Genomic DNA, 21,934 nt, shown 5'->3' with positions numbered 1-21,934 from the left:
AGTATACCGCTGAGCAAGATTAATGTAGGCGCGCGGAATGTTGACAAGCAAGAACCAAGATGTCTTCCTCCTCTGTTGTACCAGTGGTTTTATGGGGAAGCACGCCTCCATCACACTGTATCTCGTGTATTATAACAACTTATGATCAGAAAACTGTCGTCACAGGATCAACAGACGGACAGCTGGGGATCTGGGACTTACGATTCGTGGAACATGGAGAGATCAAAGTAAGGCTGATAAGGGGAATTCTAAGATTAAAATCATTTACGAACAAGTTTGACGGTTACCATATAAATTATCACCATGTTCTATAATTTGCTCTTAAAATTAAAAGCGGTTTTAACTCTGGATTGCATCAGTTCTTTTTTTCGATTGTTAGTCTATATTCAGAGATGTATTGATCTAGATAGTGTCAGCTGATCACACACTGGCTACATGTGCATGTACAGGTACATCATACCAAATTAGCTCAAGTATACCGAATTGCTGTGGTTGAGATTTTTGTTTTGTTGAAAAATTTGTCCTTGTTTCTTCATTTTAACTAAATTGAAGCCTCGCATAGACCCTCGTTTAAATTTAAAGCAAGCTTTGAGCTCTTACTCTGAACTACACAGGAATTTTCTTCGTTTAGATCCTGATCTTCCTTTCGTCTCTCATACATTATGCACGACCCCTTCGCCAGTCGATCTGAAACGTTGCCATGGGTTTCCTTAAAGAGTTTTTTCCCTTATATTCATACATACTTATCAGAAGGAGAAAATGGAAATGGGGGTCCTAAAACATGATCGCCATTAAAGGAAATTAGCTTTATTGATCACAAGTGAAATTAAATCAGTGACATTATAGTTCTCAGTAATAAATCTAAATTCTGTCGTTATTTTCCATAATAAATGAGTACATTACACACTGTATTTTACTGAATACTACAGGTCATACCCAGGAACCTTATATTTGCTCATTCAGCAAAAGTCACAGCACTGGCTAAAGCTACAGATGGATGGGACAATCAGTCCAGTGTAATCAGTGCAGCTGACAATGGGTAAGACATAACAACAAATTTATATTACAAGAAAGGCACAAATTATTATTCCTTATAGTGCGATTGTTCTGCTCATTTCAAATGTTTAGCAGTCACGATAAGTGGTAATTTACAGAGGATTTTCTCAATAATAACTACTGATGATTGGAAGTATTTATGTAACAAGAAATCAAATTCTGTTCGCTGATACGAAGTAAATTGGTGTAATTGCCTATTTGAGCTATATATTAAGTGATTTTTTTCTCTCAGAGAGCTGTGCTTGTGGGACACAGATGATGGAATCTGCATTCAAGCAAATGTCATTCCAGGAACACATTTGGCTCTATTGGTATGTACATCATCTGAGAGATGACTTACTGATTACCTGAATGAAGATTTGACTTTGACTCATTCACAGGTGGACATTATGATCAACTTTGACTCATTAACAGGTGGACAATTAATGACCAATTGGCTGACTGACTGACTAACAGACAGTGTGACTGACTAACAGACAGTGTGACTGACTAACACTCAGTGTGACTGACTAACAGACAGTGTGACAGACTGACCGACTATCTGACCAGCTGACTTATTGAATAGAATGGCTTACTTACCAAATGACTTACTGATTGACTTGCCTGCATACTACTAGCTAGCTTACTGATTGGCTTACTGACTTGGTGGTTTGCTGGTTGAGTGGCTGGTGGAGTGACTCACTGACTGTCAGTCACTGATTTATTGACTAGTTTTTGCCGACTGACTAACTGGCTGACTAACTGACTCATTGACTGCCTGACTGACTTACTAAATGACCAACTGACTGTCAACTGAGATGGAGGCTAATTTGGTATCTCATCATATGAATGCATGAACACTCTAGCACAGTTACCAGAACAAAACATACAATGTTGTGCCTTGCTCAGCTCACATACTTAGCTGAAACTTCCAATATAAACAAATGGCCAACTTGGTCTAACTAACTACCAACATACATGTAGTTGACTAGTTGATCACAAGAAACACCCATTAAGAGTAACATAATTAACAAGATTGACAGCTGTATGCTCCAATGTTTGTGCATTTCTTTATTCTTTTCAGTCTTTCCATGTTAGCATTGGCACAGGGAAAGAATGGCGTGTTGTTTGTTATGGCAGCTATTCTGATATTCATGTCTTGGATGCTCTGTCTCTTGAGGTAATTGAATTCAAATTAATTTCATGAGTTCAATTTAATTTAATGTTGTTCATTGTTAAAGGTATGTTTGTTCATAGTGGTCATGATATTAAATGTAGCCTTAATAATTCTTCATGTGATTTAAAATCATCATAAATTCTTGAACCATGCTATAATTTGAAGACCACAGTTTTTTTATTATTAATACAGCCAGAGGAATCTTGCAATCTTTAATTTGATATCTTGACTCTATAATTGATAATGACTCTAAATTGTGAGACAAACAATGATTGTTCACTGCTAGTCATAACTTGTACTCAATAATCTGGCTACTATTGGTTTAGATTTTGTACACTCTGCGTTCTCCATCAGCCCCCAATTGGATCAGTTCAGCATGTGTTGTGAGACCTGCAAGAAGACCAGGTACAGAAACGACTGTAATGTTATTATAATTACTGTAGAGTAATTGATAAAAGTTGGTTAGTTAGTCTATTTTGTGCATCCATGCACATAAGGCCTATTGGTAAGAGAAAGCCATCAATCTTTTTTGGTTGTCACATGGTCAATCTGCTTCTGAGTCCAGCCTCTGTCCTTCATTTCCCTTTCTGCAGTTCTCCAAGCGTCCCTTCAAGAGTCCTTATGAGCAACTGCTATAATTGGCAAATGTAATTGTGGATTACATTTGATACAATTACTGACCTTAACTGTACATTTCTGTTTTGCCTCAGATGATGTTGTCGTTGCAGTCTCCTTGTCTGGTATGCTCAATATTTGGATGTTGAAACCAAATGTGGAGTCCAAGGTGTGTGTACAAGTCTGTTGTTGAGATTTATTTGTAAGAGGCAAAAAACTTTCCTTGTCCAGGGGGAAATAGCAGAGTTCTTAACAGCTTTGAACAAACTATAAAACTAATAAAAGCTATTGTAGGGGAGTCGATATATGTATGAGCTCATGCAATCACATGCAGTTTTCTTTGATGGATTTGAGTGATTGGAAACTATAGAGTTAACAACTGGGTCATTAATTTTTTATATCAGAACTTTAAAGTTTGCAATTTAGGCTAAATTTGTAGCTTTCATTTTATTGACTCTATTCATGTTATTGCATACCCCATTGGTTTCTTTTGTCAACAGTACAGTGAACCCACATTTGAACAAGAATTGAGCCAAGTCGCCAACAGTAAGGCCACAGGGATCTGTTGTAATCCTTTCACTCAGCGCACCATTCTTGTGGTCTGTGCAAAAGAGTGGCTGGTGGGTACATACATGATTGTGTATCCGATGGTTACCTATTTTTATGAGATTTTTATTGAACTTGCAATAGAAAAAAGTGTGACTCAGAGTCCTGCAAAAATGATAATTTTAAAAGTTAATAATTTATCATTTGTGTTTTGCTAACTTAAACATCTTTTACTTAATTATTGGTACAAACTACCACTGAAATGTGACTTAAGTCCTGCAAAAGACATGCCTTTTAAAGTTAATCATGGACAATTTGATACCCATCATTCATTTTTTGTGAACATAAACACCTTTTACATAATTATTGGTGCTTTGTCTTGTAACCATGCAAGTAATGTGGTAGTTGTAGAGTAGGCTTTCCTGACTGCATGTAACTGTACAGGATATTCAGTTGTGTAACAATGTTGTGTACTTCAAGTTTTGTCACAGTCCAATTGCCGGCTTTCATGCTAAATTACTGGATTGTAGCTCTTTTTCCTTGCTAAATCACAAAATGAAGTATTTCAGAATATGCCTCTAACTTTCCATAATATCATGTAAGTGCAGAAACAATGACATTAATAAACATTGCCACACAACCTTCTTTTTTAGGCAACTTAAGCATCTTAAAAGTTGTAGTGTTAATCAGAATTTTGCTTACTCAAAATTTTACTCATATGTAAGGGAGAATGTGTGCACTTCCATGGGTTTAATGTAGACCAAAAGTCCACAAACTGTTTATTTTAATAACTTTACATGTATGCTGTATTTTCCCTTCATGGCAGATGTACGATGCAGGTGATTTCAAATTTCTAACAACCGTTGCCAGTCCTCCTGGCCAAAACTGGATGGGTGGAGACTTTGTAGCAGCAGACTTTGTACTAGTATGGAGTAGAGTGAGTTAAAGACATTATTTTACTGTGATCATTTGTAGATGTTTATTATGAAAGGCAACAAGTTATTCATTTTGTATTTTGCACACAGGATGGGAAGAGCTACCTGTTCAAGCTTCCTGCTTCGTAAGTACAATTTGAAAATTAAATTATCATTGTTATTATGATTACGTTATGGCATCTAAAAGCAAGGATGTGTGTAGACAGTTGTATTCGATGGTCCAAGAGTGTTATCGCAGTATTACTCACGGAACAATTCTGCTTCTTTCATTAGATGTTGTCCAGGTTTTCAAGACCAGTGGAAAGGTCTGTTAATAATAAACATTACTCTGTTATCATCAGGACTAACTCTATTACCTTTGCTATAGTTTGATTGTCTCTCTTTTTACGTATCTTTTAACTGAAGGCGAGCGCTAGGCGATCATGGCAAGATGAGATAGGTGCAAAAAAACACAAAAAGGAAAATGATGTTTCCATCTCTCCCTTGTATCGTTCCTCTTTGAAAAGTAAGGCCTGTTTTGTAGGCTTTCCTTAACACTCCTTTTGTGACCCTTAGACAGGGTGTCGTCTAAGGGTCACAAAATATTATATCGAGCCAAAGCTCGATATTTCTAAGGGAAGAGATTGACCCCATGGTTGATTTTTAAGGTAGAGGAAGGTTAAAGAGGGAAGGAAACTCGTATCTACGTATACTCTACTACGTATAATATACTCTACGTATACTATATCTACGTATCCTACGTATACGTGTAGGAGGTTTTAGATGGAGAAGGAGAAGGGGGGAAGGGGTGGGGGGTAAAACTAGCTTACCTGGGAAAAGAGGTTATTCCTAGCAAATATCGACACAGATCAAAACCCAACGTTTCAAATACTATTTCATGAGTGAATGTCTTTTAAATAGGTTTAATGGGCTGTATTTGTCAATACATTCTGGTATTTATTTGGAACATTTTCTCTTTCAAACGTTATAAAGACCTTGAAAAATGAAACATAAGCTTCGATGAGACGTTACATAAGTATTTACTTGCTTTGTTGTCCGTAGGTGATCCTATCAAGGAGCCAAAAATCATTCAGGTGTTTGAAGATTCACATGATCAGGTGCTTGTGAACGCAAATTATCTAAGGTTGTCGCATTACTACAATCATTTCCATAGGGTTGTTTCTAAATCTTGAATTCTTCTGTAGAGCGCTGCCTCAGACTCTGACCCAGCCATGTTTTTCTCTTATGGTCGAAGAGGACCTTTCTTCAAGCTGTTGTTGAAAGGCGGATCAGATGGAAGGTAACCAAATTAATGCAGGTGGAGCAGATGAGTAAAGCAATTAAGAATTTAACTTTTGAATTGTCATCTATCTCTTGCATACAGAACTTACATACGTAATTCTATCAATAAATTAAGATCAAACTTGGCAATCGTGCGAATGTAATTGTTATTGCAAATCTTGTATATTACTATGCAGCATTGTTTGTGGCATGTTGCTTTGGAGCATTGCTGTGATATAGGAAAATGTCTTCAAAAAAGTTCTTTTTAAGTGAGAGACAAAATCGAATTGAATTCTTTATTATAGTGCCGTTTAACGGTAATAACGTGACAATATTAAATAACTAATCGCCAGTTTTGTTGAATCATCCCCGAGACAAAGTCAAGGGCATCATTCAAATTTTTTTGCTTCAGCACTAATCACCTCGCGCAAGGTGAGTATAACAAGATATGAAGCAATCCTCGACCAATCAGAGCGCGTGCATCTCCTCAATCACCGGAGCACTTACACTAATAAATATTAAAGCCTTTCATCAATTTTTTTGTGTTTTTAGTGTCAATGTTTGGAAACTAACCGACGATATCTTCACGTCAACAAAATCTCGAGATGCTAGTTCAAAGGGTAATTTGTGAATAGTATGTTGAATCTCGTTTTTCTGTTCCCCAGGCCAGTTACGCGTTTGATTAGATAATTGAGGAAAGAAAGTAAAATTGACAAAAACGCAAAAAAGCCAAAAAGTTAATCGATTGGCATGTAAATTAACTTTTTTATGATCTTACCGCTAGTAGGTTACATCTGCGATACGGATTAGCGCTTTAGTTGAAAAAATAGATTTTCTCAATCAGTGGCTATTTTTGTTTTTCGTTTGCATTTTTTGCAAAATTTGTAAATACTTTCAAATTGGAGGTCGTTCTGTTACTTATGAGTAGATGCACTAAGACTCCCCAAATTTATTTTTGTTGGATTGTTTGATTTAGGTACGCATCCTGTGGTATCCTGCAGTTACGCTGACTGCTGGGAGACAACTCTGAAGCCCTGTGGTCTTATCGACTCTCTGGTAAGTTGACGCCTTGAGTTAAAGGTGAAGAGGTTCAGGATACCAAACTGTTTTGTTGCGCCAAGAAATGAGTGAAAAAATGCTGTTGTAAGTAACAGAAAAATTGTAGTAAACTCGTAATCACTAGCGCGCTGGAATCTGGATCGAAGTAGCCCGGATCGAGGACAGGTTGAACCCTTGAGTTGATTTTCTGAATGAATAATTTAATCTCACTGTGCCCCTCTTCATTCGGAAGTGTAAGAAGGTGCTAGAGGTGAATAAAGATATTCCTTTATATTACAGAAAGTGGGATAAACTCCTATGGATTCGACCACGTGGCTAGAGCCCGAGAATGTGAAAATAGACTCAGGAGAACTTCGTCTTTGATAAACACCATTAAAAGTATCGGGTGCTATGGCTTATTTTGCTGTAGCAGGGGAGTGGCACAGTGAAAAGACGAGGAACTGTCGTTCCAAAAATCAATATTCACTTGTAGCGCAAATTTAACTGAAAAAAAAAGGATGAACCTTTTCTTCTAATTTTGGTTTAATACACCCTTTTTACTTAGTGCGCTTGCTCTAATTAAATGATCTGATTTTTTCATTCCGTAGGATGATGGCGGACGAACTACCCCCCTGAGTGCTTCGCTTTATTTACCTACGCAAGACTGTATTGTGTGTGGCCGTGAGGATGGTTCCATTGTTATAATATCAGCAGCAAAAGCAGCGATAGCTCAGCTGCTTCAGCCCCCAGGCTCAGGTACATGTACGCCTCTGCTATCGCCTTTTCCTCAAATCTTGAAACGTTTGCCTTGTTTCAACTTGTTGGATAGTTATAATTGACTTTTTTCGTCGTGAGTCAGTATTAATCTACTTTGCGCAAGTTTATGGAGCATTCGTTCATTGCTTATTTATTTATTTGCTGGGTGTTGTCTGTGTTACCTCAGTGGCCAGGCACGAATGTACCGTGGTATCAGATTAACTATAATAATAGTGACAATAACTTTTCTATTAACCCTTCAACTGCCAAGATCTGATTGTTAATTCTCCCCTGTAGCTGCTACACATTTCCTTGTAAATTATTTATGAGAACTAGATGCTAGATCAAGATAACAGCTTCTATCTGATAAGTTTGAATATTCTCATTACCTGTTTGCTGAAGAATGTATGGATATTGTAGGGAGAAGTTTTGGGTTAATCACTTCTGGGAGTTGAAGGGTTAATAATGATAAAAATTATCATATATAGCGATGGTTATGATAGTAAAAATGATAAAAATGATGAAAAAAAACCGCCTAAAAATTAACGGGACAGTTTTACTCACTTTTTGTTTTGAAAACACTGAAAAGTAAGGCTAGCGATAGACATTTTTCATTTTAAACACATCTTTTTCTTTTTTTACTCGCGGCTTTACGAAACATAGGAACGGGTAAATTTTATAATAGATAAACCGATTCTTTATCTTGGTATCGTATGATAATTGGCCTTAAATGCAATCCTTCGATACTCTAAGTACATTCTGTACAGGATATCCACGAGTTTGCCTTTTTATTTTTTTGTCCTGTTTTGTTTTGTTTTTATTTTCCTTTGTGGTTGTTGTAGTTAAGCCAAAAACAAAGTGAGTACGGAATAAAAACAAAAATAAATGTGTGATTTTGGATTCCATCAGTTGCGCTGAAAATAAAGGAGGAAACATTCCTCAACATTTTCGCACGAAAACAAAAGTTGTCAAATGGCAATAGCAGTAAGGTCATTTGGTTCAGTGAATGACCACTTGGGGTAAACATCGAAAATTTTAGTGTCACTTCATGTGTTTGTATCTTCATTTCCTCAGGGTGGCCTGTGCACAGGGTGCTGTTAGGGCACAGAGGCCGAGTGACCTGTCTCCTGTACCCACACGATGAGTATCCTCGATATGACAGGGAATTTCTAGTGTCAGGAGGAGCTGACTTTTCTGTCAAACTGTGGGACATTTTTACTGGGGACCTTTTGTATACGTTTTCTACCCATGGAGGAGAATTGCTGCGACTAATCTGTACTCCACCCGAGTGCAGTGTAAGAGTTTTGCTTGACGGTTTAATTTTGTTTTGGTGTTTTTCCTCACTAATTTGTTTTTGTCTTCAACGTGACTTAAGGTATTCTTCATTTCATTGATTTATTCTTTATTTACCTATTCATTTATTCATCGTTTTGCCTTTTATTTTTAGAATCGCGTCCAGTACTGTATCTGTTCTGTAGCCCAGGACCACTCGGTTGCGTTGTTAGGACTTCGCGAGCGTAAGTGCATCATGTTGGCCTCGCTTCACGAATTTCCAGTGGAGACAATAAAGTGGCGAGCGTTGGATGATTTTTTGGTGGTAGGCTGTACTGACGGCTCGGTGTATGTATGGCAGATGGAAACGGGTAAGGGTTAAGGTTTACGAGGATTTTCTTGGATTGGTTGAGTAAATTGCACAAGCCTCACTATACAATTTTCCTTCAAAGTTAAGTTTTTCCCCTTATGTCGTTGTTATGGTCGCTGTTTCTGTTGTAAGTTGCAATCAAATAATGTCTTATTTATCGACATTATTATCCAGGTCACCTCGACCGGTGTGCAAATGGCCAGGTTGCTTTGAACATCTTATCTGCGTGCGACGAAGAGAAGAAATGTCCTTCGTCTAGTGTTCCTTCCAAGTCGAAGAGTTCTCTGGGAAGAAAGATCAGCCACATCACATCAAACCTTCAGACGAGCGCAGCTTCCGCTGCAGTGAAGAAACTCAGGCGAAGCATCAACCAACAAGCAGCGGCTAGTCCATCTTCTTCCTCAAAACTATCTAGTGAGTAGAACCAAGAGATTATATCAGTTTCTAATCTCTTGGTAGAATGGAAAAGCTTAAGTATATTCAGTTACCAGATCACGACAAACCCCCTAAAATAGTTTCTTTTTTAAACCGTGCGGGATAAAAATCTCGATATCAGTTAATTTAGCAAAATAATCCATAGATTTAGTTCGGAGAGAAGCAAACGTTAGAGGTTTAAGCAAAAACAGTCCAACGGACGTTTGGGTGCAAATTACATGCATATATCCCGGTATATTTATGACTATCGATTATTTTTCGTACGTCATTGTTGGTATCGAATCGTAAGGAGTTAGCTTTTCTAGAGACCACATTACTTTTTTTTTCGGGGAGGGGGTAGGGGAAAGGGGAACGCAACCGTGTAGAAAAAGAACGTCCGATCGCTGTTTTGACATTGCTTTGCTTCGCTGAAAAGAACAAAATTAAGGAAAAAAATGAGGATATTGCGAGTCAATTGAGCCTTCTCTCTTTGGTTTATGCCAATTTTTATAGCAAGTAACGAAAACAAGAAGAAGTATTGTTGCTCCTTCTGAGCGGGACGGTAGTCTACCGCAGGTTATCCTTAGAAATCCTCCTTGTCACCCGACCAGTCTGCTGGTATTTGTGCTAGTCTTGCCAAAGATTACAGTGCAGTGACCCGCTTCAGGCTCAAACCAGCCCGCTATCCGTCAGGCCATAAGGGCTCCATCTAAGGTCTTCTAAAACACTCAGTATATCGTTTCATTCCTTTAATCCAAGGTGACGGTTATGGCGAGGTTTTTGCCGGTGGTCCACTGAAAGTGATGTCTACAAAGTGTGGGAGCCGAGATCCAGAAATACAAGTGCTTATGTTTGATATAGAGGCGCTGATATGTAATTTATTAACTGAAGAAAATCCACAGCTTGCTGGTAACTATAAATTTTTTTGTTATCACGTTCTACGATTGCCTATTACTTTCTTTGTTTTACTTCATATTTTATATTTGATTTCTGAATAAAAAGTGCGCCTTGGTTGTTACTTCATTCCCTTTTTTCTTAAGTTCTAATTTTTTATGGTCTTTGATGTATGACCTCTGTTTACAATCTGAGGGTTTTCTTTGTAAAATCACTTCAACAGTATACTTCGCGATCTTCATTTCTCACAACAGTAAAAGGTCGTTGTCGAGCTCTCCGATAAAGAATCAGAATGTTTCGGCCAAAAGCATAACCATGCAGTTGTGTATTCTTCGTAGATTGCATATTATTTTAGATACACGGTGTCGTAGTAAGGTAGTTTTCGTGGAGTTCTCCGATGGGATATTTCGTTCATTCCAGAGCGTAAAGTGAGTTTCGAAAGACTTCATGCGTGGTTTTCAACGAATTTTTCATTATTCTCTACAGCTAAATTTTCCAGCAAAGGTGACGTATCGAAGACAGCCGTAGGAGGGAGAAGAAGAAAACGAGATTCGCTAACAACTCAGCAAACGAGGAGCGATGCAACTCAAAAATTTACGCACCAAAACCCCAAGAAATCGTTAGTTACAAATGAAACACATTATGTAGCCCAACTCATGATCTCGTGTCTACACTCCTGGGATCTGGACCCTAACATGGATGAGGTGTGTGTTGAGAGACTGGGTCTCCTCAAACCAGTCAAACCAGTTTCGTTTGGACTGCTAACTCGAGGAAACAGGCTTTCATTGATGCTGCCGGGATGGTATGGAGAAGCCGGGGAAGGAAGAGAAAGTGATGCTGAAACTGCTTTAAAAAGACTTTCTCCTGATAAAGCCATTTTTACTGAGTTTGAAATAACAAAGAGAGAAAATGAGAAATCGAATTTGTCTTCCGAGCCAAACATTGCGTCAGCTTTAAAGACTTGCTTTCAGTCACGCTGGCAACTTTCCTCAGCTTTGACAACTCTGCATCTTGTGGGACTTGTATCCGTCGCTAACACGCTGATGAGCATGAACCAGATCAGTTTTGTTCCTCAGGAAAAGCGGCTTGCTCTCGTAACGAACACAGATCATGACATTCCTCCCATCTCATCGAGTTATGCCGAGAACGAACAACCTCCTGGTTTAAGTGAGACGGAAGTGCAACTTGCCATGAATCACCGCGCACATATCAAAGCCGGGTGGAGTCAACTTGCTGCACTGCACTGTTGTCTGTTGGCTGACATTCTGAAGATTTCCTCTTATAAGCCACCGCTGCTACATATTCTAGCAAGGAGATGGCAAGATCGATGTCTAGAGGTATGTTTCACTTCGCGCTTTTTTGAAAGAGTTCTTTATAGATTAATTAGATAGTTAGCCATAAAATAGAACAATGTATCAGTGTGTATTGTTAGTTCTTTTCCATCTCGCAGGTTCGTGAAGCGGCACAGGCTATTCTATTAGCCGAACTGCGTAGGATTGGGTCCGAGGGTCGTAAGCAAGTGGTGGATACATGGGCCCCTCAGCTACCAAAGTCGCTTGAACAGTCGGGAGGGACTGAGGACAAAGCTGAGAAGTCTGATCCTGCACCCTCCCCTACCACTTCTATTTTGGGGTTTGGTAAGTTCTCAAAAATTGACCAGTCGTCCCAGTAGAGTGTTAATTGAGTAATGGGTTGATTCAGTTGATGGTGCAACGCCGCCCAACTGAATTTTTAAACTTCATTGATGAGGAGACTGTAAGCAGCTTGAAAATTGGTTTGTAAGACTTGTAAAGTGATTGGTTATCTTTTCTCAGAACGCAGCGTAGACGTCCAAAACGTTGAAGACGAGGTCCTGTTCCCAACCGAAGACGTCAGCACTGTCTTAACCAGCGTTAAGAAGTTGCTTCAATATGACATGCGCCGTCGACAGGCAACCGCTATCGTGCTCATGGGAGTGATAGGCGCAGAATTTCAGCGTGAAATTGAAGTATATTCGAGTCGTGAGCGCGACGGTGAAAAAAAACAGAGCACAAGCTCGCGAAGATTAGAAAAACTGAGTGAAACTCCAGGTAAAGATGGTAAAATCGTGCGAAAGAGTAACAGCGAACGTAAGTGCTGATGTTTAAGAAGGCTCCTAAGGGTTTGTTGGCCGCGCGAGATCTGGGTACGAACGTAGCACGAGCTTTGAAAAGGTCAACATGCAAAAGGAACAAAGCAGCTCGATACGATCGCACGATTGTTATCTGACAAGGTGTGTTAAAAACAGTTTACACAATACAGTTTTTATGTGATGGAATCTAGGGTTTCCAAGAAGTGCACCCGTAATATTCATAGGCCTTCTACGCCTTAAAAAGAGTTCAACCGAAAAGAAAACACCTGGGAAAAGATTGTCAAAAGGCGACAGATTCGAAAGTATACGCATGGCGAAGTTCTACTCCATTACATGTTGTTTTGCTATAAAGAAAATAGGGATCTTTCGAGAAAGATTTATCACGTTTCCTTCGGTGGAATTTCCAAAGATTTGCTGGAACGTTAAACATATATGTGCCCCTCCTAGTGCCTGTTAAAGAAAGAAATTCGTTCGACCAAATTTGAGATAGAGGAAGAAAATAAAAAATTGCAAATAGCGATGAAACTGCCTTTGAAACCCCTATTTTCTTCGGCTTTTAAATGATCGGCAGGACAATTTTCACAAATTGTGAACATTTTGAGAGATTTCACCAAAGCAAATTGAAGAAAATCAAAGGCAAAGCCAAATTATCACTGATGAGCGCCTCCCTTCGTGGAGCCTTAGCTTAATAACGAAAATGATTTGGATAATATTTACTGCAGCAAACGATGGTGCGAACCTTGCTCATTGCCTTTTGATGGCTTTTAGTGACCTTTAAAAACGAAAACAAAAATTTACTAGAAAAACATTACGCTGGCGCGCGCCAACATTGAACAAAAACCCTATGGAGCCTCCTTAATTGCGTGCATAACCTAACTATCTTTTAATTATCTTGTATAACATTAAATCGTAATATTCTGTATAATATTAAGTACAATTTCTGGAGAGCGCCATGTTGGCTAATTAATCTCACAACTTAGTGGAACTTACCTTGTCTTAGCGAAAACTATGATCGGCAAACGTTAACCGATACTCTAGAAAACCATACGGGTCGTCAGTTAAATTTGAAACAGTACTTTACTTACGAAACAAAATATAAACAATCTCCTTCGTTCACGTTTTCTCGTATTCTTACAGTCTGATGGGGCGAATTGCACAAGTTGATTACATGTGTACATGGTTTCTTTTGTAACCTTTTCTGGTATTTTCAGGTGGTGAAGTTATCATGGATTACACTACAGTACGTCTCACTGGTAAAGCTCTTATGTATCTCTTACTCAAACCCCCTTCGTCCCAACTTACGGCACACACGTCAGTCAGACGAGCAGCCATTGATCTGATTGGTCGGGGGTTTACTCTTTGGGAGCCATATATGGACGTTTCAGCTGTCTTGATAGCGTTGTTAGAACTCTCGGCGGACAGCAAGAACCGAGATCTCACATTCAGGAAAGGTTTACCATTGTCGCCGTCAGCAGATACTCATCGATCAGCGAGGCATGGGCTGTCACTGATTGCTACAGCACGACCTGCGGTCTTCATAGCGACCATTGCGAAGGAGGTGAATTCATTTTCGCTGTCGCTAAAACGCAAGTAAAATAATTTGTCAGATCATCGCAAAGTTAAAACGTGTAACAAAGCAGAGGTGCCGTCTGAACAAGAACCTCAACTGCATTGCAAAGGTTTTCACGTAGTGCAAAGTAGTCGTTTGTGATGTAACAGGTGGTCAGCACTCACATAAACCGTGTTCAGAGTTTGCCATTTATAATGTAATTAATTGAAACGTGTCTCCATTGAACATCTAGGTGGCTCGCAGTGTTTCAGCGGCTTCTTCTATCTCCTTTAATCAACCTTCTCCAGCAGCCATTGCGGTGTACAGCCATGTTCGTCACCAGCCCTCTCAGAATGCAGAGGCTCAGAGCACGTCCATATTGAACAGAGCTAAGCACGAGATACTGCGGATAATTGACCTCATGGTTGAAAAGACACAACAAGAAGTTGTAGATCTTTTAACAGATGTATGAACTACCTTTCTATTTTCACGTATACATATAAGTTTTTCTTCAGAAGGTTTCACGGGGTTTACCTGTTTAACAGATGCAGTGCACTAATGGTAGTTTGCGGCCTTTCCCTTCATCTAGGCATCTAGACGGCAAAACTCTGGAACAAAAATTTATCTTTCAAATCGGCACTCCTAATCCTTATGGTATCAACGAACGCTTTTCATTCCACTAATTTACTCTTGTTTCTCAAATTACCATGTTTACGTCTCACTCAGTCCGAGACACCTTATCACCGACCATTTGGTTTCTTTTGAGCGGGCCTTTCACCAGGCTTTCTCGTTGTTTTGGAAGTTTTCGGAAATTGGGACGAGAGAGGTATCTGCGTTTGTGTTCGTTGGTTCATTGCCAGTTGTTGCGCGGTAACAATGACGAAAACTGATACACTTAACTCTGCCGTTTTCCCCCAGGTTGTCGACATTGTTGTTTACTGTTTGGATCAGAGACAACTCAAAGAGAAAGGAATGACTGAATTATTCCCTGGACTATGTCGGTACGTTTACTGTAAATATTGTCGCATAAGTCTACGTTCGAGCATTATCGCGCTTTATGCACCAGTTTCTCTCTGAACAGAGTCACGTGTCACGTATCACGAGCAATTCATGTGTTTTTTGTTTTTTTTTCATTTTCTTGTTCTGTTTGACGTAATGATAATCCAGTATTGCAACAAGAGAACGTGTTCTCTAGATCATAATTAAAAGAGTCCTAGGCTTGATCTACAACTGATTTTTACTCGATCGCACCCTTCGCGCTTTTGGCAACGGCTTGGACTAGCCTTTGTTGGTATTGGGGTCATCGTTCTCTACGGTAATGAATGTGTAGACCACTTTCACAACGGTGGGCATGACTTCTATTCTTTTGCATACAAATAGGCCTTGTTGGCCTCGCTTTGAATGAACATTTGATTGTTTTTAAACATGCTGTCGCGGCCAGAAAGCCTGATTTACTTAATTATGAAATATAGCAATTTATAAAAAATAGATGCTATTCCACTTTGACAGGTTCAACATGGTGAGTTACTCACCCCAGTCCCGCCGCCTTGCAGTTGGAGCGAAGAATGGTCAGTTAGCTTTGTATGATCTGCGGTCGTCGCGCTGTCAGGCAAGTTTACGACGAGTTTAGTTGTGTGTTGTTTCATTCTTTTGATATTTCACATGAGGACCACGACTTTGTTTAGAACTTTCAGTCATCCTTCACTTTCTTTCAAATAGTTTTGCCAAATACTAAATTCCAGTTTCAAGTAGCAAAGACACTCTTGATACATTTGCAGGAAGTAACCGTTACCTTCATGTTTGAGGCCTGATTGTGTTTCTGAAATGAAAAGCCTCAGGAGCGATTCAGTTCAAGTTTTCTCCTCAAATTTATCACGTTATTTTTCGGTGTACTATCTTCGATCATTGGGAGAGCGACCGTAAATAGCTAACAATGATTGTTGTTGTCTATACCCCAAACAAACTTTGTTGAAAGTTCTTCTCTCTTTTGATAGCGCGCAATAATCCCATCGTTAGAGGTCCTAGAATCTTTTCAGAATCGGTTACTTTATAATCCTTGTTTACAGATGGTTTCAGCTCATTCTTCTCAAGTAACAGCCCTGTCTTTTTCGCCTGACGATCGCGTACTTGCTTCATACAGCTTCGGAGACTCCAAAATTTGTTTCTGGCAGGTAATTTTCAGATTAAATGAAAGAGATAGAGCGTGCGAAAGAGAGAGAGAGATTTGTCATACCTAATTTTATTCGATCGCCTTTGGTCAAGTGGTGATTTGAAGGTGCCCTTCAAAATCAGAAATTTGTTTTATGTTGAACAAATTACACCCTAATCTAAATTAACAGTCAGGTTCACGATTAATAATCCTTTTTTTTCCGACAATCCTTTATACAATTTAGAATTCTTCAAGTTTTCGATTATTACTAGGCCTTGTTTGGTTTTTTACCCTACCGTACTTTAGGAAGTCCTACAATTCTTCCCCCCGCCCTTCCACCTATCAAAAGATATTTGAATAGTGTTGAGAAATGTTTTGACTAATATGCGACGTTTTATGTCCGCCCCAATGGTACTATTGACAAATCCTTGGAGGGTTAGGCAATACGCAACTATCTTTTTTATTTTTGAACACTTGTGCCAAGACGTATCGTCAAACATGTCCGTTGTCTTTATATTCTGTAGACTGGCTCGTCATTGTTCGGTATGCTGGGATCATCCCTCCGATGTGTCCGTTCCTACACCACAGTCTCTCCGTCTCCAAAAATGTCTCCTGCTCTGCTAAAACTCATACGACTTGTTTGGATTAATCATAAAAATGTTATTCTGCTTATGGCTGATGGGACAGAATACAAATATTCTGTATAGAGAACTACAATGTGTAATCACCCACGGAATAACATTACTGCCTGTCTATGTTAAAGTAAATCAATAAGAACCCAAACATTTCAAACTAAGCTTTCTCAGGACAAGTCCGTTTGACGCCTGTGCGTAACCACACTTTCACTGTATTCTTTTTTTCCTTTTTTTTCACCCGAGCCTTCGTTACGATGTGGTCATCTCAATAAATAAAGTTTCTCATTTGCATGCAGTTTATGTATTTCCCATCCTCAACTGGCATCCTTTTTCGGTTTCGGTGTTTACTTTTTTCCTCACCTTTTTTCGACAGTTTGGAACCCTGGCAAGTCACTTTATCAAGGTTTAAGATTACCCAAGTTGTGAACTTTCATATCGGATAACTTATTTCTAGGCCTTATTTTCCAAGTGAAGACAACTCTCCAAGGCAATTAGAATAATGCTGAATAAAGCGTAGCTTCTCTGAACCACAGTGGTTGGAGCTGGGTGAAACTGAAGCAAGTGTTTACTTACCTTGAATAAATAAATTGAATAAATAATGAATAAATAAGCCAGTGTTTCTGTCACTGGTTTGTGTCCTAAACTATATATTAATTTAAACTTGAAACTGAGAATAAAGGAACTTTTATGACAGAATTTGATGTGCTTTAATTGTATCTTCATTTCCATGTTTAGGTAGTTTCCATAATATAAATTCCTGTCGGCCTCTAGTCAATTAAGGACTTACAATCTTGAGCATGTGATTTTAAATCCCAGTCACTTTGTTGGTTGGATTACTCTTTCAAAGTTTAGCAGGGGTAGGTTAGGGTGTCAAGAGAGAAAGCACACTCAGAAAACACAAAAATAGGAATGGCAGTAACCAGCAATCGCAGAAATAGGTATTCTGTTCCCAGAAGGGGATAAAATGGGAAACTTTCCTTAATGTCTCTTGTATTGATACTACCAAAAGGATTAAATTTGCCACAAACCAATACCAAGTTGTGTTTACATTACAAAACATTTTAAAATTTTACATGTAGTGCAGGAAACTGGATGTAAGTTTCAGGTGGAGACTATCCAAATGGGTCTGACCTGGTCTTTCACGAGTAAAGATAAAAATTTCTATAACTTTTCTCATTTTTTTTCCCCAAGGATTTATTTCAATACAATTCATCATGGTTCTTTTGTGTTCTGTGTTCTCTCTTCACAAAGGGTAACATTAAAATCTAGGAAAGATAAGGAAACAAAAAATATGCAAGAGACTAGGAAGCAAAAGATGACAATAAAAAACAATGACAACACAACACAACACCCTTCCAGTCCAGGAGGTTCTAATTACAAAATCAAGGGAGAATTTTTCACCACACTTTTTGGCTTGAGTAAACAGACTTGGCCAATTTTATTTCAAGGTGCTTGATTGCAAAATGAGGTTTCATGGTCCTTCCCCCCCCCTCCCCCCCAGAAATTAATAATCTGCTCCTGCAAATCATATTATGTTATTTGTGTCACTATGTATTGTTGGAATACTGAAGCCATCAATAAAAAAATAGCACATATATATTGTAATGCACTTTGCAATCTTGTTTTACTCTGGGCCACTAAAAAACCCTTCCCCATAGAACCCAGAAAACCTTCAATAAACAGTAGATTTTATTTATATGGCTACTACTCTAATATGTGTTCTCTATCATATATCTGTTCTATCCTTAGCTGCGATAAATATATTTGTCCATAAAATACAGATTTCCTTTGGAAATAGTCAGTATGAAAATTTAACAAAAAAATTGCATTTACTCTATTTTTTTCCTTCAATCAAAAAATAACAGTTTATTAGGACATTCCAGTTCCTATCCATTGATTTGGTGCAGAAATTTTTTTACCCACATCTCATAAGCCATACACTCCAATCGAACATTGTATAAGAAAGCAGGTAAATTACTTTAAGCTGTTCTAGAAGTAATAATCAAGCCAAATGCAAATGTTATTCCACATCTTTCTTTTTCTGGAAGAGAAGACAAAATCATAAGTACACATTAGCATTCTATAAATTATTGTTTCATGATTCCTTAACCCTTTAAATCCCAAGATCCAATTAGTGTTTCTCCCTACTGCTGGCCATACAGTTCTTTGTAAATTAGACAAGGGAATTTGGTGTTATCTATTAATTACTCACCATAGACAATGTGAATATTGTTAAATTAAATCCCAGAGAAAAAGTCAAGGGGATTAGTCAACAATATTCACTGAGGCTGAAGTGAATAATGGTTTTAGCATAATAGCTCAGTTGCTTTCGAATTTTGTTGTAAATTCTATGTACACATTAACTTTCGAACTGAACAGCACCATCTCCTAACTTTATCCACCTGCTTCGACCCTTTCATTCTCAAGAGTAACCAAACATGATTATCTTTAAACTATCTCAATGTATTTTTGAGAAGAACAGACAAGAAGTAAGATAAAATACCACTGAAGGGATATTGTTTGATTTGACTACAAATTCGCAAGGCAAAGATCATTTTAAATATGTGGCTGACAGGGCAGAGAACTGAGATTTTGTTCCTGCCACTGAAAGGGTAAAAACTTGAAGAAAACCCCTACTTCCTTGTAAACAGGGGAAATACAGTCATTTGTAAGCAAGGAGATATTGCTAAATTACTTACCTTTTCTTTGTGTTTTTTACTAACTTTCTTTGAGCTTACAGAAACTCTTCTATTGCCATATACTTTACGAGCCTCTTCTCTCTCATCCGCATCAATGGCATGGTCATCAAGAACCAGTAAACTTGGAAGATGACTTATAACATAACATCTGAAAGCATAATCATGGTTAGAACACATTGGGCCTTTTTTAATCCCCTGCTTAACTGATTGCTGTGGAAGGAACATATATATATATATATATATATATATATATATATATATATATATATATATATATATATATATTATGAGAGGAAAAAAGGACGTAACTACATTTCCCTGGCCCTGTCAGCCACACAGGGAAATGTAGTTACGTCCTTTTTTTCCTCTCATAATATTTATTCTGCTCTGCTTCAACGTATTGAGCACTGTTCCACGCGAAAATCGACTCGCAAACTTCCTATATATATATATATATATATATATTCCCCAATATGGAGAGGAGAAGGCATGGCGCAGTGCTGAGAGCACTTGCCTCCTGGACCTGGCGTCATAAAGGAGTAGAGTTTGTTATTGGTTCTTATGTCAATGCTCCAAGGCTTTTTCTCCAAGTCCTCTGTTTTTTCTCCCTCCACAAAAACCAACACTCCATTTATTCCAATTTGCCAGACTGGAAACAGTAGACGAAAAAAGCCACCCAGTGGAATGTCCATTGCTAAATTCCCATTTATTAATTCCCATTTAGACAAGCAAATAAACTCAAGATAAAGAAGTCCCAGTTTGAACTTTACTCAACCTGTAATTGTCTTTTAAAAGAAATTGAACACTCACAGTGTCTTCCACAAGAAGTGTGAATGGGTACCTCCAAACTTTTAGGAACTTGACAAACTTCTTCTAGGGGGGTGTGTAGCCATTATGGTGAAGAGTACCACCACTCCTAATTTTAGGCACTATGTTATGTTAAGGCTTGTCAGGTTATTGAACCTAAACATTAGCTCATCCACATCAGACTAACAAGCTCCATACCTGTAATCCTTGTACTGCTGGTAGGTTCCTCCATTAAAATAACTTGGGGCAGCCTCATTGTTCATCATGCTAAAGTACTTCAAATTCGGGAAGCATTTTGCTACAGTCTCAATAAAAGAACTCAGATTTGTAATTCTATTCTGGTTTACCCACAGTGTGTGAAGTGACTTCATGCGTGGAAATTTCACATGATTTGTTAGGTTGTTATTGTCCAGAATTAATGTGTTGAGATACGGGAAATCCTGTAAAAATTGAAAGTCGCTTGTTTTGGTCAAGGAAAAACTTTTGACTCCAACCTTATGATCTTAGCATTAATCCCAGAGCATCTTAAGTTTTAACATTCTCCTCCACTCAAGGTGTCTAGCTATCACTAAGATATTAATTATATAACCCTTAACTTCCAAGATCTGATTGTTACTTCTTCACTCTAGCTGCTACACATTTCCTTGTGAATTAGTTACAAGAATTTGGTGTTAGATCAAGATGACAACTTCTACCTCACAAGCTTGCATATTCTCACTAGCTGTTTGCTGGGTAATGTATGGATAATCTAGGGAGAAGTTATATGTTAATCACTTTTGTGAGTTGAGGGGTTAATTAGGCATCTGAATGAGTGAATCCTTTAGTAAATAGAATTTCCTAACTGGCTGAATTTTGATGGCTTAAGCTAGTTTCAACCCAACGTGAAGAATATCAACCTATCCTGTTACTTTCCATAACACCATAATTCTCTTGCTTTTACATAAATAATTCTTACATGGCAGACGAGAGATCAAGAAGATATACCATGAGTGCATGTTACCAAAACGATAAAATTCAACTGTTCCTCTCTATGGAAAGACATTTCAATTTCATTTGAATGAAACTGAAATGGCAAATCCCCATTTTACTTTTTAAAGAATACCATAACTTTACGCTCTATGTGTTATCACAAGCAATGTTCCGCGGTATTTAAAAATATTTATGATTAAGAGCTTTCACTGAAGTAAACAACTCCGTTATCTACCTTTGGGATTAAACCCTCAAATGCAAACATTACAAAGGATACGTCAAATTATTATGGCTTAAATCCAGAACAGTTATGTCGTCAAATTTTCCATCCCAATCTGTAGGCAGTTCAGTGAGGTCTCGATAAGCCAGAGAAATTCTTCCGGGATTGTTCGGATCCACCGCTATAGGATTCATGGCGCTGAACGTTCAGTATACTATGAAAACAAGCACATTTATGAGAGACTTTCTTATGACCAATCTATTTGAGCTACAGGGTAGTGTTAGTATCAAATATAAACTCATTTCTTTCGGGTAAATCATTGATTAAAAACGGAATAAAGCAGCTCCTTAATCGTTCTTCTATATACTTTGGAGCTAAATAAATAACATAAAAGCATTGTAGCGGATCAAAATAAGGATTGCTGCGCTATGGAATTTCGAACTCTCTCACCCCTCCTGCATCTAAATCTGCTCGACAGATTGCT

At 38.3% G+C, this 21,934-nt stretch overlaps 2 protein-coding genes across 4 annotated transcripts; one reads left to right on the top strand and one right to left on the bottom strand.

The window, feature by feature from the left end:
* Nucleotides 1-3: 3 nt before the first annotated feature.
* Nucleotides 4-17,451, top strand: LOC113680751 (WD repeat-containing protein 7). Of its 2 annotated transcripts, none has more exons than XM_027197793.2 (28): nt 4-227; nt 930-1,039; nt 1,289-1,367; nt 2,120-2,215; nt 2,539-2,617; nt 2,923-2,996; nt 3,328-3,447; nt 4,200-4,310; nt 4,399-4,433; nt 4,582-4,613; nt 5,350-5,405; nt 5,493-5,587; nt 6,121-6,188; nt 6,545-6,624; nt 7,215-7,362; nt 8,437-8,657; nt 8,810-9,005; nt 9,179-9,418; nt 10,178-10,327; nt 10,799-11,649; nt 11,763-11,949; nt 12,127-12,381; nt 13,634-13,980; nt 14,225-14,437; nt 14,890-14,972; nt 15,481-15,580; nt 16,038-16,142; nt 16,645-17,451. In XM_027197793.2, exons 1-28 carry the CDS (start codon nt 60-62, stop codon nt 16,825-16,827), a joined length of 4,482 nt encoding a protein of 1,493 aa, XP_027053594.2. In that variant the 5' UTR covers nt 4-59; the 3' UTR covers nt 16,828-17,451. The 2 variants fall into 2 exon arrangements, with proteins under 2 accessions (XP_027053594.2, XP_089051113.1); XM_089194987.1 differs by having other exon boundaries at nt 12,127-12,420.
* Nucleotides 17,452-18,428: 977 nt separating this feature from the next.
* LOC113680765 (leucine-rich melanocyte differentiation-associated protein) lies at nt 18,429-21,934 on the bottom strand. Of its 2 annotated transcripts, XM_027197808.2 has the most exons (5): nt 21,901-21,934; nt 21,508-21,664; nt 20,460-20,720; nt 19,455-19,602; nt 18,429-18,796 (listed from the first exon to the last, which is right to left on the bottom strand). In XM_027197808.2, the coding sequence occupies exons 2-5, from the start codon at nt 21,642-21,644 to the stop codon at nt 18,776-18,778; spliced, it is 567 nt and encodes a 188-aa protein (XP_027053609.2). In that variant the 5' UTR covers nt 21,645-21,664; nt 21,901-21,934; the 3' UTR covers nt 18,429-18,775. The 2 variants fall into 2 exon arrangements, with proteins under 2 accessions (XP_027053609.2, XP_027053608.2); XM_027197807.2 differs by having other exon boundaries at nt 21,508-21,923.

This window comes from Pocillopora damicornis, chromosome 2 (assembly GCF_964200805.1).
Source record: "Pocillopora damicornis chromosome 2, jaPocDami1.2, whole genome shotgun sequence".
Taxonomy (NCBI): Eukaryota; Metazoa; Cnidaria; class Anthozoa; order Scleractinia; family Pocilloporidae; genus Pocillopora; species Pocillopora damicornis.
Note: the sequence above shows the minus strand (reverse complement) of the source record. Positions and strands in the feature narration are given on the sequence as shown.

Bases quoted from the DNA above. Each gene is read 5' to 3' on its own strand.
- LOC113680751 (XM_089194987.1), top strand. From the start codon at position 60: ATGTCTTCCTCCTCTGTTGTACCAGTGGTTTTATGGGGAAGCACGCCT. The intron at 4,311-4,398 runs GTGAGTTAAAGA...TTTTGCACACAG, and splicing joins TTGTACTAGTATGGAGTAGA to GATGGGAAGAGCTACCTGTT. The intron at 9,006-9,178 runs GTAAGGGTTAAG...ATTATTATCCAG, and splicing joins TGTATGGCAGATGGAAACGG to GTCACCTCGACCGGTGTGCA.
- LOC113680765 (XM_027197808.2), bottom strand. From the start codon at position 21,644: ATGAATCCTATAGCGGTGGATCCGAACAATCCCGGAAGAATTTCTCTG. The intron at 19,603-20,459 runs GTATGGAGCTTG...TTATGCTTTCAG, and splicing joins CAGCAGTACAAGGATTACAG to ATGTTATGTTATAAGTCATC. The intron at 18,797-19,454 runs GTAAGTAATTTA...CTTCTCTTCCAG, and splicing joins GTAAAAAACACAAAGAAAAG to AAAAAGAAAGATGTGGAATA.